This window comes from Thamnophis elegans, chromosome Z, assembly GCF_009769535.1.
Source record: "Thamnophis elegans isolate rThaEle1 chromosome Z, rThaEle1.pri, whole genome shotgun sequence".
Taxonomy (NCBI): Eukaryota; Metazoa; Chordata; class Lepidosauria; order Squamata; family Colubridae; genus Thamnophis; species Thamnophis elegans.
Genome location: NC_045558.1, coordinates 77,426,749 through 77,445,356, shown reverse-complemented (window position 1 = coordinate 77,445,356; position 18,608 = coordinate 77,426,749). Strand labels below are relative to the sequence as shown.

Sequence of the window (18,608 nt, the reverse complement as noted above, 5' to 3'; positions counted from 1 at the left end):
GTGGTGGCGGTGCCTCCCCCTCTGCTCTGAGCACCTCAGCTGGGCTCTGGATTACCCCTGCCGCTGCCTCCACCTCCGCCGTGCTTTTCAGAAGCCACGAGGCCTTTTCCCTGCTCCTGCCCCCTCCGCCGCCTTCCTACTAGCTCCCGCGGCCTCATGGCTCCTCAAAAGCATGGCGGAGGAGGAAGGGGGAGGGATAACTGGCCCCCGCGTAGGAAGTAGGAAGGCGGTGGAGGGGCGGGAGCAGGGAAAAAGGCCTCATGGCTTCTCAAAAGCACGGCGGAGGCGGCGGCAGGGGTAACCCAGAGCCCAGCTGAGGTGCTCTGAGTGGAGGCGGAGGCACTGCCGCCGCTGCCATGGGTGGGGGCGCCTGTGGGAGCTTTGGAGGCTTCACCTTGGCTGCAGCATTGGCGGAAAATCCGGCAGTGCTGTTGGAGGAGGAGGAGGCGGCAGCAAATATTCCCCTCAGCTTCCGGAGCCTGTGGCAGAAATCACTACGCGCAGTTAGAAACGGCTGTGCGGTGTTTTCTTGCCACGTGCGCAGCCACGCAGCTGTGCACCTTAGAGGGAACAGTGATCTCCAGCTCAGTTTCCTCCAATTCCGAGATCTTGCTGATAGCCGTGGGTGCTGGGAAAAACTCCAGGCAGCCTGTCTGCGCTGCTAGCAATCACCCCCAATGCAAACGAAGGTAAAGGGGAAAAGCTAACCTAAACTACACCTAAGAATCCTAGGGAGAAAACTAAATTAAAAGGGAGCTACAATCTCTCACAAGGGTCTGAGTCCAGCTTGATGCCCAAGAACTGGAGCCTCAGCAAAAAACATCCTATAGGGTGACTGAGTTTTTTGAAACCGAGCCTCTGAGGCAACCAAGAGACGGAGCTTCAATCAAATTTAAACTCAGTTCCTTGGGCAGGAAGCTGAAGTTAACCTGTGCTTGGACACTCCAAGCAGCGCCTAGGAGAAGCAATAAGGGCTGGCCAATTTCATATTAATAACCATGTTTGGTTACCTAAACAGTCCTTTTCAGGGCCACAAACAATAAAAATGTTAATAAAACACTAGCATTGGCCTTAATAATTGCAACACATATGCCATTCGGTATGCATCAGTTAATCTGTTTTCATAGTTATTGTAAGCATGCATTGTAAGCATGCAAGAAAATTCACAATCCCCATCCAAACAGCACCAAATTGCAAAAAGCTTATGCTTTTTGCATAGCACTTAGCATAAAATATCATAAAATCAATGCCCTATCCAAAAAATGTCATAAACCATAAACTGTAAACAGTAAAGCATGTAGGACTTTTTCACACAGATGTATATGCTCTGATCTATATGACAAGAGATGGTCTGTAAATTTCTATTTTTAAAAAAATAATTCTTATTGAATGTTTTAATCTTTAAACCACAAGAACAAACAAAACACAAAACATACATAACACTATAAAATAATTATACAGCCTTCGATATCAGCTTTCCTGTTTAGCCTTTATAATTCTCCATTCTGCATTGCCTTCCTATTGCTTTAACCTTGTCCTATAATATAACAACAGTAGTGCTAACACTTATAATAATTGATTATTTATATCACCATATATTTACAATATCTATCTTCTGTTTTGGCTTCTGTTTTCTAGCCACATAAATTTTATTCCATATTTTATAAAAATCCGATTCTTCTCTTTCTTTTAGTTCTATTGTCATTTTGTCCATTTCTGCATATTTGAGTACTTTTCTAATTATTTTTTATCTGCGGGTGGATTGATTTTTTTTTTCAGTTTTGTGCAAAAGCAATCCTGGCTGCAGTGAGTATGTGTATGATTATGTATTGAGATTGTTTATCCGTTTTTTGTCTAATAGTCCTAGTAAGAATGCTTCTAGTTTTAGTTCTATTTTTCGCTCTGTAATTTCTTCCAACCATTTCTGAATTTTGCACCAGTATTTCCTTGTGATCAGGCACGTCCACCACATATGGTAGAATGTTCCAGATTTGTGGCTACATCTCCAACATTTGAGGGATAAATTTGGGTACATTTTGGCTAATCTCGCTGGAGGCAAATGCCATCTATAAAACATTTTATAGAGGTTTTCTTTGTAAACTACTGCCATTGTAAATTTATAATTTCTTTCCCATAATTTATCCCATTTTTCTAATTCTATATTATGGCCAAAATTTCTTCCCCATTGTCTTATTTACTGGCTCTTCCTCCATTTATATCTTAAAAGAAAATTATATAATCTAGTAATCATTTTTCCTCCCATTCCTAATAATATTTTATCTAATTCCATTTGTTTCTCATGCATTCTGTATTGTTCCTAATCTTTTTTGAATCTTGTTTTAATTTGCAAATAGGGCCACCATTCCATATTTATTCCTTGTATTTTCAGATCTTGTATTGATTTTAATTATCTTTTTTCAGCTAAGACTTACCATTTTGCTGAGAGCTATAGCATTTGGATATGTCATTGCCTCCATTGTTGATAACCAAATTGGAATTTGCACATAATGTTTTTTTCCCCCAGACCTTAAACAGGGCATCCTAACTTACTATGTGTCTCTGGAAGTACAAATGAGATTTATTCTTTCCCTCCCAGAGGAAGCCATGACAGCTTAGTTGGAGACCATGGCCTTCTAGCATAAGAATTCTTTTATTTTTCAGTTGAATCCAGTCCTTGAGCCATATGAGGACTGCTGTCTGATATTAAAGTTCCCAGTCTGGGAAGCCAAAGCCCCCTTTGCTTCTACTATCTTGTAGAAGTTTGTATTTAATACATGGTTTCCCCCCTGACCAGATAAATTTGGATACCATTTTAATTTAGTTTTTTTGAAAAAAAATTCTCTAATTTAATTGGTATTGTTTGGAAAAGATAAAGTAGTTTGGGTAATACATTCATTTTAATTGTTAAGATTCTGCCAATTAATGATATCGGAAATTTAGTCCAATTATTTAAATCTTTTTAAAATATTTTTTTAATTTTTAATTTAAAACAAATACATCATCCTTCTTTACATGCTATAGAAAGTGTATCAGTTGGTTACCAAAAAAAAACTTTCGTGCATCTTTTCCACAGTCAACAAGCATAGTTCTTATTAACTTACGTATTTTAACTCAAATATTTATACATGTCACCATCATTATATCTCCATTTTCATTTGACTATAATTGTTTAAACGTCCATCATAAAATATACCAAAATTTAATACATAACCACATACTGGCCTTTCAATTACTATTTCTAAAATCCTCCACTAACGCTAAATTCTTATGTCCTGTTCTAGCTAAACATCCATAATATTTAATAACAAAGTTTTCTAATCCTCCTTTCCAAATCACTCTTTAAAGTTTACATGCAGTTTCCTTATGTTATACCCATATCTATATATGCATTGTTATTCTTATCCCTTCTTTATTTGATTATATCCTGTATCATAACATTTGTGTCACAGCGGCCAGTTGTTGCGCCGGATTTGGCATTAGTTACTAGTCGGACCCCACCCAGTTGTGGGCCAAGTGCCTGTCAGTCTGAATTCTGAAGTCCCACAAGATCTTGACTTTCTCATTTTCTAAAACCTTCTGAACCTGATGGTCCCAGTGGTTTTTGCTGTACTCAAATCCAAATTTTTGTCACAATTTCCAGTGAATGATCTTAGCAATGTAGTCATGCGTAGTAGGTAGTCAGTTTGTGAAATTTTGCTGCACCCACTGATCAAGTGGTCGACTGTCTCGTCTTTCTCATTACAGAGGCGACATTTGCTGTTGGTGGTAACATGTTGAATTTTTGCCTTCCTGTAGTTTGTGGCTAAGGCCTATTCTTGAGCTGCCAAAATAAAACCTTCTGTTTCTTTTTTCAGTGTTCCTGATCTTAACCAGTTCCAAGTTAGCTTTTGGTCAGCTTTGCCTTCAATACTTTTCAAGTATTGGCTATGCATTGCTTTGTTTTTCCAATTTTCAGTTCGGTTCTCAAATATTTCTTTCTTATATTCAGCTTTTGTCTTAGTTGTCTTTAAAAGGCCACCACCGCCGCCACCACCACCACCACCACCACCACCACCACCACCACCACCACCACCACCACCATGCTTTATGTATAATCCAAAGGGATTGCTAATCTTCCTTACATGGGTACCATTCAATATTCATATTCAATTATACTCATCATAACACTACACATTGTATACATTAGTAACATTATCAATTATTTATTTAAGCTATATCTATTGTCAATAAATTTCACTAAATTTAACTAGTTTTAAATTATATTCTTCCATCTATCAACCTGTATCTTTCCAATAACAAAACAATCTCATATCTTCTGCCATTTGTGGTGCCAATCCTCTAATCATCTTCTTGATCAGCTTTGTATGGACTTCTCTTAGCAGCTCCTTGCTTGTAAGATCTCTCATATAATTTTGATGCCCTATTTCTGTTTTCTTATTCAGTTTACCTTTGATTGTCAGCAGTGCTATCAATGCTTTTGCTAATAGAATTTCTTTCTTTAAGTCCATAGATTCTTTGGTTTTTTTCTTCTTCTATATCTTGCCCTCTGGAATAGATTTCCTCTCCATTTAATTCCTCTTTCAGTATTCCATTCTTTCCATTTTCAGGAACAAACCAATTGCCATAAATATCAGCAGGTTTAATCTCTTTATATTCACTTTCCACTTCGGTTTTTTGAGTTTCAATCACCCCATGTTGCATTTGATAAACATCATCAATTTTTTCATCATATTTTATTGTTATGTGCTCTACGTATTCCAGTTTTTTCTCTATTCTTTCATATATATTTGATAATTTCTGTATTTCTGAAAGTAACTTTTGCAAATTTGAGACTTCTATTTGAGGTGTCATTCTAACAAATACAGCTGCTCTATCTTGAAAAGTTAATAAGATTAAAGCATAGATTCACAAAGAACGTTGTTTCCACTTTTTTTCTGATTAGAAATATACTTCAAAGGCACATCTGTGTGCTTCCCTTCTTTTCACTCTCTGTAGCCAAGCAGTAAAACCTTGTGATGCCAAGTCAAAACAATCTGTAAAGAAAAAAAAGTGTCCCATTTTGAATACACAAAACTCCGATTGAGGTAGCAGGCTGAACCAAGGGAGGCCTCAAGCCTGAATCAAACTAGGGTCTCATGATATTAAGCTTTAACTGTTCATATATAGAAATTGCAAAGGTTTGCTTTTAGGACATGGTGCGGTTTGAAACGGGTTAGAGGCACATGAAAACTGCTGAAGCAAAGTCTATATTTAAATGTATTTGCTGGCTTGACTGTAAAATCTGTCTGGAAGGACACAATTTAACTTCCTCAAAATACGAGCTACTCTGCTCCGTTAGCTGACTATGTATTATAACTTCCTGTAGACATAATATTGCTGTAACTCAAGGGCAAATCTTGAGGGTTGTATCCAAAAACTAACAGATGGCTTTATCTGAACATGATAAACTATATAAGGGATTTCCTGCCTGTCACTCATTGTTCAGGCCTTTGTCTCTGAACTTGCGCAATAAACTATTCCTTCCCTAAAGAGCTGGCTTGCATGTCCTGTTTTTTCTACAACACGATCAACAAAACCTCCCATCCTCCAAGCAGCGGTAACACTATTAAAAAGTTTCCTTTTATATCTTTTTTGTATTTCAAGTTAGAAAAAAGAATCCAATCTTTAAATGAATTAGAAAAATACCCACAGCAATGAAAGAGGAAAACTTTAGTCTATAGATTACAGAGAATCATAAAGAAAAGCTAGAAGAAGAAAACTTAATCCATCTGTTTCAAAAGGCTTGCATAAATTCCATCTATAAAGATAGCATTTAAAAAGTAAAATAACCACTGTCCAAAACCATTCCAAATTTAATTCCACTGCTTGATTCTTCTATTCTTCAATTTAAATTAATTTTTAAGTTTTTATAGGCAGCCTCTTTTTAAAACAGTAAAAGTCCTCACCAGCTAGAAACACTTTCACTTTCTGTATCCTTCCATTTTGGAGCCGCCCCGACTTCGTCTGCCTTGGCTGGATTTTTTGTCGCCGGTTTGAAGAACTTCTCTTGTTTCTTTCAGGGATTTTGCGATATCCCTGAGATCAGCAAGATATATTCTTCCTGTTCACTGTCTCTTCGGGACGGTTTAGGTCCGTTTGGACCACCCAGCGGCAAAAGTATTGGCTGCGGTCTCAGAGCATCGAGACCGCATGACCATATTGTCGCAACATTGTCTCCTCCTAATTATTTAAATATTTTTGTATTTGTCATAGCAATTTATTGTAGTTATCTTCTTTTATTGTAATACATTTTGCCAATAACCATATTCCCCAATATTTAATTTTCTTGGCCCTCAAAATTCCCAGTTTCTCCTCCAGTTTTTCATTTTGTCTTTTGATTAAGTTCTTAGTTAATATTTTAGTTTTCTCTTTATTTATTTTAAGCCCTGCCACTTTACCGAATTGGTTTGTATCTTGTAATAATAACAGGGGTTATAATAATTAATATAATATATAATTATTAATATGTAATAATTTCTAGGGGTTCGTCTATGATAAATGCTAGATCGTATTCCTGTGTTCTAATTTTATGTCTTTGTTCTGTCTAAGTTGTAACATCAATGTCTCTATTGAGAGGATAAATAACAGGGGGGATAGAGGGCATTCCTGTCTTACCCCTTTGGTTAGGCTGAAACTTTCTGTTGCTTCCTCATTTAGTATTATTTTTGCCCTTTGACTAGAATATATTGCTCTGACCATTCCGATAAATTTATCTCCAAAGTTCATTACTACTAGTTGATTTATAAGAAAAACCCGATTCAGGTTATCAAATGCTTTTTGTGCATCAATAAATATCAATGCTGCTTGTTTTCCGGAGTGTATCTTGTAGTATTCTAATATGTCCATAATCGTTCATATATTGTTTTTTATGTGCCTGTTAGGTAGAAATCCATTTTGGTCTGGGTGTATGATTCCATTTAGTATTTTTTTTAATTCTTTCCGCCATTATTGTCATAAATATTTTATAATCAGCATTTAGCAGCAAAATTGGCCTATAATTTTAGATCTTTTGTTTTTCAGTTTTGTCTTTGGGAATTAATGTTATTAGTCCCTCCATCCAGGATTTTGGTGTCTTGGCTTGTTCTAGTACTTCATTATACATTTTAAATAATATGTTCTCTAATGGTTTTTGCAATTCTTTATAAAATTCTGCTGGAATTCCATCCAGGCCTGGGGTTTTATTATTTTTTTGTTTTTGGATTGCCCTTTTTAATTTTAGCCTCGTTATTCTCTCATTTAGTGTTTCCTTTGTTGTTTCAGGTAAGGCTGGAAAATTCTTCTTCTGTAGGTATCTTTTAATATCCTCCTCTTCTATTTTCTTTCGGTTATATACTGTTTGAAAGTATCTTACTGCTATGCTTTCCCCCCCTTCCTTTTGGTAGTGTATCGCCCCTTCTTCATCCTCTAGTTGCTGTATTAATTTCTTTTCTTTTTCTTTTTTTTTAGTTTATAGGTTAGCCATCACTCTGGTTTGTTGGCATTTTTGAAATAATTTTGTCTACTTGATCTAATTTTCTGGGCCACTTGTTCTTGTGTAATTAAATTTAATCTATGTTTAATTATTTCTTTTTCTTCTTTAACTTCCTGGTTTTGAGGTTCTTTCTGGATTTTATATTCTAATTTCCCCAGTTTCTCCTGGAGCTCTGTATATCATTTCTTTTTATCTTTGTTTCTTCTTATTGTATATGCTACCGTAATGCCACGTACATAGGCTTTGGTTGTATCCCACAGGTTTTGAATGGTTGTCTGTTGGTTCCAGTTTTCCTTTAGGAAAAACGCTAATTCTTTTTCCACATATTGATTATAGTTCTTTTCTTTCACAACCCTCTGATTCATGGTCCATTTCTTTTTCCTTTTTACCTCTCCTTTCCATTTGATTGTTAATGGGTTATGGTCCACCCACATGTTCGGTGTTATTTCTACTTTGTCTACATCCTTCTCCATTTCCAGGTCCATCCACATCATGTCAGTGCTGGACCATGAATTATGGGGGTTTGAAAAGAATATGTATTGACTCTTCTGTGGGTTGATTTCTCTCCAGTCATCTTTTAGATTTAATTCTCGGGCCATTTCAAAGAATGCATTTGGTAGTGTTCCCCTTTCAATTTTTTTTATTATCTGTTTTATAGTCTTTCTTTGGGTCTACCACCACATTGAAATCCCCTAATAAACATATATTGTCCAGTTCCAGTTCTGAAATCCGCTTATGTAATTTACTGTAGTATTCTTTCTTATTTGTGTTTGGTGCAATTAGTACACTTTTTTGTTTTATTGATACTTCAATTAGTAATGTTCTTCCCTCTTCATCTGTATATACCTGTTTAGGTTTTAGCCAATCCTTTATATATACTGCAATTCCCCTTTTCTTTGTTTTGGCGAAGGCCAGAAAATTTTTTCCTAACTTAGGGGATTCCAAGATACTACCATTTCCTTTTTTAATATGAACTTCCTCTAGGCATGTGATGTCCATGTTTTGTTTTTGGAGTTTAGAAATTGTTTGTCTTCTTTTTATAGGTGAATTTAGTCCATTTATGTTGACCGACATTAATTTCACTTCTTCCTCCATCTTGTTACTTGTTTGTCACCTTTGCTCCTCTACTTGGTTTTGTTTCCCTTTGGTTTCTTGTCCTCGCTCCTTCCCTTTCTTGAAATTTTGAATCAGTCTTCTCTCACACTTCTTGGCCTAATCCTTTTTTCTCCGTCTGCTGCTCCTCTAGGCTTTTGGGTTCCAACTCCTCTCTGCTATCTGATTCTCCCTCTATGTAATGTTCATAGAATTCCTGAGCTTTTTCTATGGTGTCAATTCTTATTTTCTTATCTTGCCAGGATATTAACATGCCTTCTGGTATCAACCAGCGGAACATTATTTTATATTTTATCAGTTGTGCGGAGAGAAATTGGCAGTTCCTTCTTTGCTCTCTGATTCTCTTGGTATCTGTTTGAGGGTTATGACTTCTTTTCCTTTACAGACCAACAGTTCATCCCTCGTTCTTTTATAGATTTCATCTCTGACAACTTTTTTTGCAAATCTTATATGTATTTCATGGGGCAACTTATGTCTTCATCCATAATTAGTATGCACTCTGTAGATTTCATCAATATTATTCCTCAGTTCACTTTTGTCCATTTGCAATTGGTCAGCTAGAAGATGTCAAATCCCTAAAAATGATACTGCCATTCAATTGGTAGGAGGGGCGCCTCAGAGTTAAATCATTAGCTACATCTGAAACAACTCAGTTTTACAACTTTACAACTGTTTTCCTGTCACCGGGAGACTGAAGGTCCCAACATCTCTGGAGGGATGTTTATGGTAGCCATGTGGGATATATAACTTTGATGTCTAACTAGAGATAGCCATGGGAACGTGTGCTTTATTGACTCCCAGGGCAGAAGAGTTAAGGAAGCATCTTCACACTTATGTATTCATCAGAATCTGCATTTGGACAAAGGGGAGAGGTCATTATCAGCTTAATCCCATTTTCATGGCCTAAAGGTTTTCAGATGCTGCTTTGCTTGATTAAAGGTTCCTTTTGAAATAATCCGTTTCAAGAGTCTTTACTTTCTCAAGTTAGGAGAGGAGCCATTACATAAAACAGCATCTGCCTGCAAAGTGGTCAACTAGGAGAGAAACATTTTTACTCTATCGAGGGCATCCAGCAAGCCATGTCTAAGCATAACACTGAACAAGGGGAAACTGACTGCTGGAGGGAGATGGAAACCCCTCCACAACCAGAGGCTTGCTCCTTGTATCTGGTGGAGAGAACGGAGTGAGCTTGGAGGACCCCAGAAAGCCCCGTTGGTCAATTGGAATCGGGATGAAAGATGGCTGGGAAGGGAAGACCAGGGGAGTTACTCTTACCCGAGGTAGCCAAAAACCAGGGTGGAAATTGGAGTTAGAAGCCCCCTCTGACCAAGAGGAGCTAAATGAAGTCACACTGAGAGAGGATCCTCTGAAGAGGCATGTAACCCAGTTGGTGATGGAAATTTTGGAAAACCTCAACATCCGGGGGGAGCCAGACCGGCAACCGAGAAGCGTTGGAAGGGCGGCAAATTGGGGTGACACCAGGGGAACCAACCCCCCTCTGGTCCCTGCTGATCAAGCTGACAACACAGCAGCAACAGCTAGGAACCCTGAAAACCCTCCCCCCAGTTGGCACATGGGTTGGGGCCACTCCGAATCAACCCTGAAACCTGCAGTTAGAAAGGACAACTCCTTCCCTGGGGGTAAAATTTGATGGGAACCCAAAAAAATTGGGATTCTTTGTGGCACATGTACTCACCTACATGCAAGAATATGGGTGTGATTTTCGAACCCAAGGAGCCCAAGTGCAAGTGGTCACCCTAGCACTGGAAGGAGCCGCTGCCAGATGGATGGTGACTTTACATGATGCCAATGCACCAGAACTGAGGGACTTTGATCGGTTCATGATTTCCCTGCAATGATGGTTCGAGGACCCCCTCACAGACTGCAAAGCACGCAACTGCATTAAAGTTGTGAAGCAGGGACGCCGGCCACTGGCAGAGTATACCGAAGAATTCCAAGACCTGGCATATCATGTGAACTGGTCAGACGATATTCTGGTAAGCTGGTTCAAGGATGGGCTCAGTGATGAACTCTACAATGCTTGTGTGGCCCGAGGTGCCCCAACCCATCTACATGAGTGATATCTTATTGTGAAGAGGCAGAGATCGACATGGCCAGAAATCAGTATCGGGCAGGATGAATGTGGAAGAAATCCCCACCCCAATGGAAACAAGAATCTTTTAAACCACAAACAACACCTTCTCCGAAATTCTTAGTCTGTTTCAAGTGTGGAAAAGAGGGGCACTGAGCTGCAGAATGCTGTTCTCAGGCACTAGCTAAGAAACCAGATTGCCCATTGGGTGGAAAACCTACGAAACGTGGCCAGTGCAGAAAGGAGATGGCCCTGAGGAGCAAGGAGACCGTAGAATTTCCACCCCTTCCTTCTTTGAGAAGGAAACCCCAGCTTCTCAGCAGGAGGAACCATACTCATCTGGAAGCGATCCAGAGGTGAACCACTGGTAAGCAAACCAATTAAACCACTTACCTTGCCCCTAAGTTTGTTTATCCCCAACTGGGAGAGGGGGATGAAAATCTCAGCTTTAGTGGACTCGGGATGCACCCACTGTTTGATCAGCCCAACCCTGGTAAGGAAGCTGAGGATTAATGTAAGGAAACTGAAAAGCCCTATAGCTTTTTGCCAACTAGATGAGTCAATAGCAGGGGGGGGAGCAGGCTTCATTTGCCACTGAGCCTCTACAGATAGGCATTGGAAACCACAAGGAAATGCTTACATTTATAGTGGTGCCTGGCATGGAATGGCCACTAGTTCTGAGTCTTGCATGGCTGAAAAAATGGAACCCCAAAATTAATTGGAAGCAACACATCATAAGAGTGCAGATGCACGTGACATTTGCTGAGAATCCAGACAAAGAAACTGAGGGGGCAGAGCAACTAGAAACAGCAATGTTTGCTTATACTATTCCAACCCAGGGCATAACCAAAGAATATAAGGACTTGGCTGAGGTTTTTAGCGAAAAAGCATCTGATGAGCTTCCATCTCACTGCTCCACTGAATGTGCGATAGAAATCCTACCTGGAGCCAAACTCCCTAAACCCAAGATGTATAGCATGTCTCCAAGGGAGCTGGAAGAACTGAGGGCATCCATTGAAAAAAACCTAGCAAGGGGTTTCATTGAACTAGCCCAGCCACAAGTTTCAGCCCCAGTATTTTTTAGAGAGACAAAAGATGGCTCCAAACGCTTACGTGTTGATTTTAGAAATTTAAATTCAATCAGTATGGCAAATGTATATCCCCTCCCACTCATGAAGGACATGCTAGCACACCTAGCCAAAGGAAGAATTTTGTCAAAGCTGGATTTAAGGGAGGCTTACTACCGTATCAGGATTAAGGAGGGAGATGAATGGAATATGGCATTTAATACCCATCTTGGATGCTATCAATTCAAAGTGCTATCATTTGGGCTACAAGGGGCCCCTGCAGTATTTATGCAATTAATAAATGAAGTGTTGCGGGAACATGTATATAAGGGCTGCATAGTTTATGTTGATGACATTTTATTATATTCTGAGACCTAGGCAGAACATGGAAAACTATTCCGGGCGGTTCTGAACAAACTTCACTCTGCAAAACTTTATGCTAAACTCTCCAAATGCGAATTGCACCAAAAAAAATTGATTACTTAGGATACCTCATTTCACACCAGAAATGGATCCTTCGAAAATGCAATCAGTACTTGTCTGGGAACCACCCAGAAAACGCAAACAGTTGCAAACCTTCCTCGGATTTGCAAACTTTTACCGGAAGTTAATCCCCGCTTTCGCCCAAATTGCTCTCCCCATCACCAAGCTCTTAAAAATGAAGGGAGAGGGAAACCCAAAACTGAAGCACCTTTGAACTGGACAATGGAATGCCAAGCAGCATTTGAAAAACTAAAAGGTTGTTTTCAGCAGAACCGATCCTAAAGTACCCGGACACAGAGAAATCATTTGTCATACAAGCAGATGCTAGCGATGTGGCAATAGGAGCCATCTTACTTCAGAAAAATGAGGAAGACCAATTACAACCATGCGCTTACACATCCAAAAAATTGAATGAATCTGAGCAAAGGAGGGCCATTTGGGAGAAAGAGGCTTATGCAATTTGATGGGCTCTTTTAACCTGGAGACATTTCCTAGAGGGGAGTAAGATCCCTTTTGAAGTCTGGATGGATCATAAAAATTTAGAAGCCCTAAAGACCCCAAGGAAACTCTCTCCAAAACAAGTGTGATGGGCTCAGTACTTTAAAAGGTTTGAATTTACGCCCAGATGCCTCCCGGGTGAAAAAATTTCCTAGCAGATGCACTATCCAGGTAACCGCAATACAATAGTATGAAGCCAAACCTAATCAAACCCATGACACAAGACAATCAACTAGCTGCTAGAGTAATCACCAGATCCCAGGGAAAACGAGACACTCTGGAGGACAATGACACCACCCAAACTTTTAAACAAGCTTTAACCATCAACGAATGGTTTTTGAGCCACAAAGGCAGCTGTCTAATGAAAGATAACCTAGCTTGGGTGGGAGGGAAGTTGTATGTTCCAGCCAGCCAAAGGCTGTACTTAAAGGAAAGATGCCACCACTCCAAACTAGCAGCACACTTTGGTTTTGTAAAAACTTTATATCTAATTAAAAGGCAATTTTGGTGGCCATTACTAAAAATGGACATAGAGAGCTATGTAGCCAGGTGTCCAATTTGTGCGGCAGCCAAAAGATGTCAAGGCAAAATGCCAGGACTGTTACAGAAGGTAGCTGAGCCCTCAGCATGCTGGAAGGAGATAACTATGGATTTTATTGTCGAACTACCAGAAAGCGCAGGGAATACTATCATTTGGGTCATAACAGACTTGTTTTCAAAACAGACACATTTTATACCATGCCAAAAGATCCCAACTGCTAAAAGCTTAGCCAAGTTATTCCTGATACACATTTATTGCCTTCATGGAGCCCCGCAGATAATCATCTCCGACAGAGGGATCCAATTCACCTCAAAATTTTGGGGGGCATTCTTAAACTTATTTGGCACCACCCAAGGACTGAACTCCAGTCACCATCCGTGCACCAATGGTCAAACTGAAAATCAGAACATGATTCTAGAACAATACCTAAGATGTTTTATTAATTTTCAACAGGACAACTGGGTTGATTTTTTACCTTTTGCAGAAGTGGCCTTCAATAACGCTGAAGGCCTGAAGCACTGGGTTCACTAAAACTGGGTTTTAGAGTAGCAATAGGCCAGGATTTCAACCCCATGCCTGAACTACCCACAGAGGAACCCACCATCCCCTCACTAAAAGAATGGATAGACAACCTACGAAACACATGACCAGTTGTTAGATTAGCGTTACAGGAAGCTAGAGAGGCATTCAAAACTCAAGCTGACAAAAAAGAGTAGATCCCAAATCCTTCCATGTTGGAGATAGATTATACCTATCGACAAAATTCCTGAAGTCGTTGCAACCATCAAAGAAATTAGGGCCACATTTCATCAGACCTTTCCCAATCACCAAAGTTATATCAACCCAGTAACAGTAGAATTACTCCTGCCAAAGACACTCAGGAAAGTCCATCCAGTGTTTCACATTAGTTTACTCAAATGAGAAGTAATCTCACAACTCAGAACACATGCACCGACGCCTCCTTTTCCTATCATGATAGAAGGCGAACAACATTTTGAAATGAAGGAAATCCTGGACTCTAGGACCCACAGGGGGAAAACCCAATACTTAGTTGTTGTCTATCGTAAATGCCACCAACTTGGAGAAGTGCCTTGGAGAAGTGTCTCAGAGTTTCAGGTTATTTAACACTGTCTGCTGATACTTCTGCCACTTCTCACTTTTTTGCTTCTTCCACCATTAATCAGGCTGTCACATCTCAGGACCAGACCATGACCAAGCCATAACAGCTGGTCTGTTCCATGTTGCTCTTCTCCTAGTCACCTTTGGGTATTCCCCTCACTATTGCTGTCCTCTCCAAGGCTCATCTTTGCTGCTGACAACCTCCAGACATGAAAAATGAGACAGGGAGAGCAGAGACTCACTCCCCTGCAACTGCTGCAAAGTGAGATCACCCAGGAAGTCCCAGTTCTGTAAAATTCTAATGCTCTGGGATTTGGACTCAGGAACCTTCTTTAGACACCAACTAGAAGAGGAACCTCATCATAAACTTTATTGGACTTTAGGGTCACCATATGATGCAATTTCAGGACTAGTATAATTATCAAACATTTTATTGAATTTACTAGGCTACTAAAGAGACTCAAGTGACTTAATTAAAAGATATCCACTAACTTTGTGGCTGGATTATGAGTTGACAGGAATATCTGGCTGGTTATTCTAGAACACAAAATCTTGGACTAGGGAAAACTGCTCTGACAGAAGAAGACTTTTCTCATTTTGATGTTTCTATAAAATTGCTTATATTGTTGATGCCATGTATATTAATCTAAGGTGGTCCATTATTTATTGAGCAGCTTGACTGCATCCTTGAATTTCAGCTTGTCTATTTTTTATGGCTGACATTTGCTTTTTTTCATTATTAGGGCTTTTTTTGCCCTAATAATTCTTGAGCTTGGAAAACAGTGGAAGGTGGCCTATTAATGAAATATCTAAAGTATTCTCTAATCTCAGCAATATGCTTTTTCTAATTTACTTTACAGCCTTATTTTATCATATTACACAGAATTTATGAAACATTCTGAAATATTCCAAGCAGTACAGTTTTTATAATCTCAGAACTAAAACACAAAACCCTGTAAAAAGGGCCAGTACTATTATATTATTTTGATATTAGAGATAGGGGTTGAGAGAATATTTTGCCTGTGGCATGCAATTTTATAGCTAAGATGTCAATTGAACCAAATGTTTATAGTTCATAGCTGGGTGTTTTATTTTCTAGTTTTTATTCATTTTCTTTCAGAAAAGATTTCTGATTGGCCATCAGACAGCTTCAGGAGTACAATCTTAGAAGAGTTGGGAGTTAAGAGTTGGATTCCAACTGTACAACTGTATAACATACAATGTATATAAGAGATAATTTTCTTCTTTCTTTGCTCCTGGCATACCTTATTATTTTAAACATTGCTGCAAACATATGATTTTTTACAACAACCTTACAGTTTAGATCAATAAACTTTTCTGATTAAAAAAAAGCAAAGTTTCCACATGTACCTCAATATACATAAAACTCTCCTGTTCGTAACACTTTAGGTTGGGTGAAATGGTGCACCATATGGCAAATTTTTTTTGTGCTGCAATGATAAGCTGCAGTCATATGGTCCTCCTTTTTAACATTCCTGACAGGTTCCCACAAGTCCATAAGAACCTCAGATCCTCTGTACTTATACCACACTCCTTGCTCCATCCCCTATTAGCAGCATCAAATTATCTGCTTTTGGGAAAGGGAACAGAATCGAAGGGATTACTGTATTTTTTGGAGTATAAGATGCACCTTTTTTCCCTCAAAAAGAGGCTGAAAATCTGGGTGCATCTTATACACTGAATACAGCATTTTTGCCTCCCAAAACCCCACCCCTTCACTAAAATGGCTGTGCATAGCCTCTAGGAAGCTTTTACAGAGCTCCTGGGGGCTGGGGAGGGCAGAAATGAGAAATTGTACCCCCCTCAGCCCACAGGAGCACTCTATAAGCTTCCTAAAAGCGATCCATGCCCTTTTTTAAAGGAAAAATGGGCCCATTTTTGCAAAAGAGGGCCTTTGTTGCTCATTTTTGGCTCCCCCACCCTCCCAAGAGCATTCTGCAAGCTCCCTAAAGCCTATTCATGCTTTTTTTTTGGGGGGGGGAAATGGGTTGTTTTTGGGAGGTTTGTAGAGTGCAAAAACTTTTTAAATTTTCCTCTTCAAAACCTTGCTGCGTCTTATACTCCAGCACGTTTTATACTCTGAAAAATATGGTAATTTAGTACAGAAATATCAAACTCAGGTCATCATGTGATGTATCAGGACTTTATCCCCTTCACTAAACCGGGTGTGGGCATGGCCAGTGCATGACACATCCAGCTCATGGGCCACAAGTATGACAGCCCAGATTTAGTATGTCAGTGAAAAGAAAAGAGGTACTGATATAAGATCAGTTGCTTTCTGAACAGCATATGGACCACTGACAACCATGTAACTTCCATGATAGCATGTGTTGTAGTTTTGTGAAAAAATGCAACAAAATACTTCATATGTTTCATCTAACCTAAAACCTCCAAATTCAACTGAAAGAAATATGTGCTTTCATTAACATTTGTTAACAACATTTCAGCAGAAAACAATTCTTAAATATCGTGAAAATGTTCAATCTTACACATTTTTAAAACAACATTCATAGCCTGTTCATTCATACAGAATACATTGGTATGATGATTCCAAACCAAAAATGTTGCTAGCAATATCAGAAGAACAGCTGATCTGACTGCCAAATCAAGTAACTGAAATTCATACCATTTTTTACTCACAGTATCAAATGGAACTTAATACTTGGAAACTTTCATAACAAACGAAAGAACCTACTATATTTATAGGCAATGCATAACCACCTTTTTGCAATGTTCTTAAAATCCCTCCACCAAAGTACTGATTTATTGATACACAAGAGTATTCCTTCATTCATGAGATCTTATCAAGTTATGCAGCCAGGACCACTATCAAGGTAATAATTGTTTATCATGAATTATGTTGGATCAAGCATAAAAATGGCTAAAAGAATCATATTAAGAAATTAGATATTATTCCAGATGGCAAAGGATGGTTGTTGAAAAGATGTGATCTCATTGTTATATATCATTTGGGAATCACTACTAAATAGACAAGTCTTTTGATGCTTATTGCAAAGGTAATTAGCCAAAGTAAAAGTTAATTAAGTAATAAATTTAGAAAAACAATACTGATTTCCAAGTTATTTTATTACATAATTATCATCCACCTTACTTACTGCTTACCGATCAATAATGGCACACATATCGATGCTGATATTGGCAAAACCTCCCAACTTTCTTCGCTCTATTGCATGTAAATCCACCAATTGATCATCCACATGAATAAACTGCATGCAGCCCTGGAATGACCGCTGAAGAAAACCTGGAAAAAATGAAATAATCAATAGCAGTTCAAGAGAATATACACTTGTCATAAAAAAGAACTTATTCTTTTCTTTAACAAAATACATTTTGCTAGAAACCCATAAAATTGTGAAAAATTGAACCAGATGACTTTCAAAAGAAAAGAGTATTATTTTATACTAGTTAGAAACTTCAACAGTATTTCTGCTTAAGTTGTAAACATACCAGAAACATATATTAAAAATATTCTGTTGTTAATCACAAATTATCACATGTAAATGCTTAAATGCTTCATAATATAACATCATGTGTTATATGTTCACATAATATAACATCATGTGTTCAGCAGCCTTTATCTGTTAAATCTATTGCTTACAAAAGTTTGAAAATTTTTAGTTGCAATTGAGATGCAATTAAGAAACAAGTCATAATTGATTGGGCTAAGATTCAACTCCAAATTAACAGTAGCCCAGATCCTGTTTATTTAAACAGAACTTTGCAAAGAAGAACTTTTCAGTGGAAAATATTTTGGCTGTTAGAAATCAAATCTCCCAACTCCAGTAGGTTATGCAGCATTGTTTCAACAAGAAAAATGTATCCATCTTTTCTTAGGTTATTTTATTTTATTCTGTATTAATAGAAACCATTTTAGTTTATTTATATTTTCCACTTAAATATGCACTTATAATAAAAGTGAAACTTTTATTGAAAATGGAAAATAATGGCTATATTTGTAATTTAAAATAAACTTTAAAATGAACTCTCAAATGTACATAATTTTATCTCTTTTCTATTATCTGTTCTACGATACCTTACCTATTAACCACTTAGAAGGATTTGTGAATGTTAAAAAATTGCATACAAATAATACAACAATTCTTTATAAATGAAAAACCCTTTCATTTTAATCTAACCCATTCC

General features: G+C 38.2%; 1 protein-coding gene across 1 annotated transcript in view; it reads right to left on the bottom strand.

Moving 5' to 3' along the window:
- Positions 1 to 18,608, bottom strand: part of CNTNAP2 (contactin associated protein 2) — a 984,443-nt gene that overhangs the window by 431,270 nt on the left and 534,565 nt on the right. Inside the window, 1 exon segment of the mRNA XM_032235887.1 lies at positions 17,568 to 17,706. Coding sequence (XP_032091778.1) covers positions 17,568 to 17,706 — 139 coding nt within the window.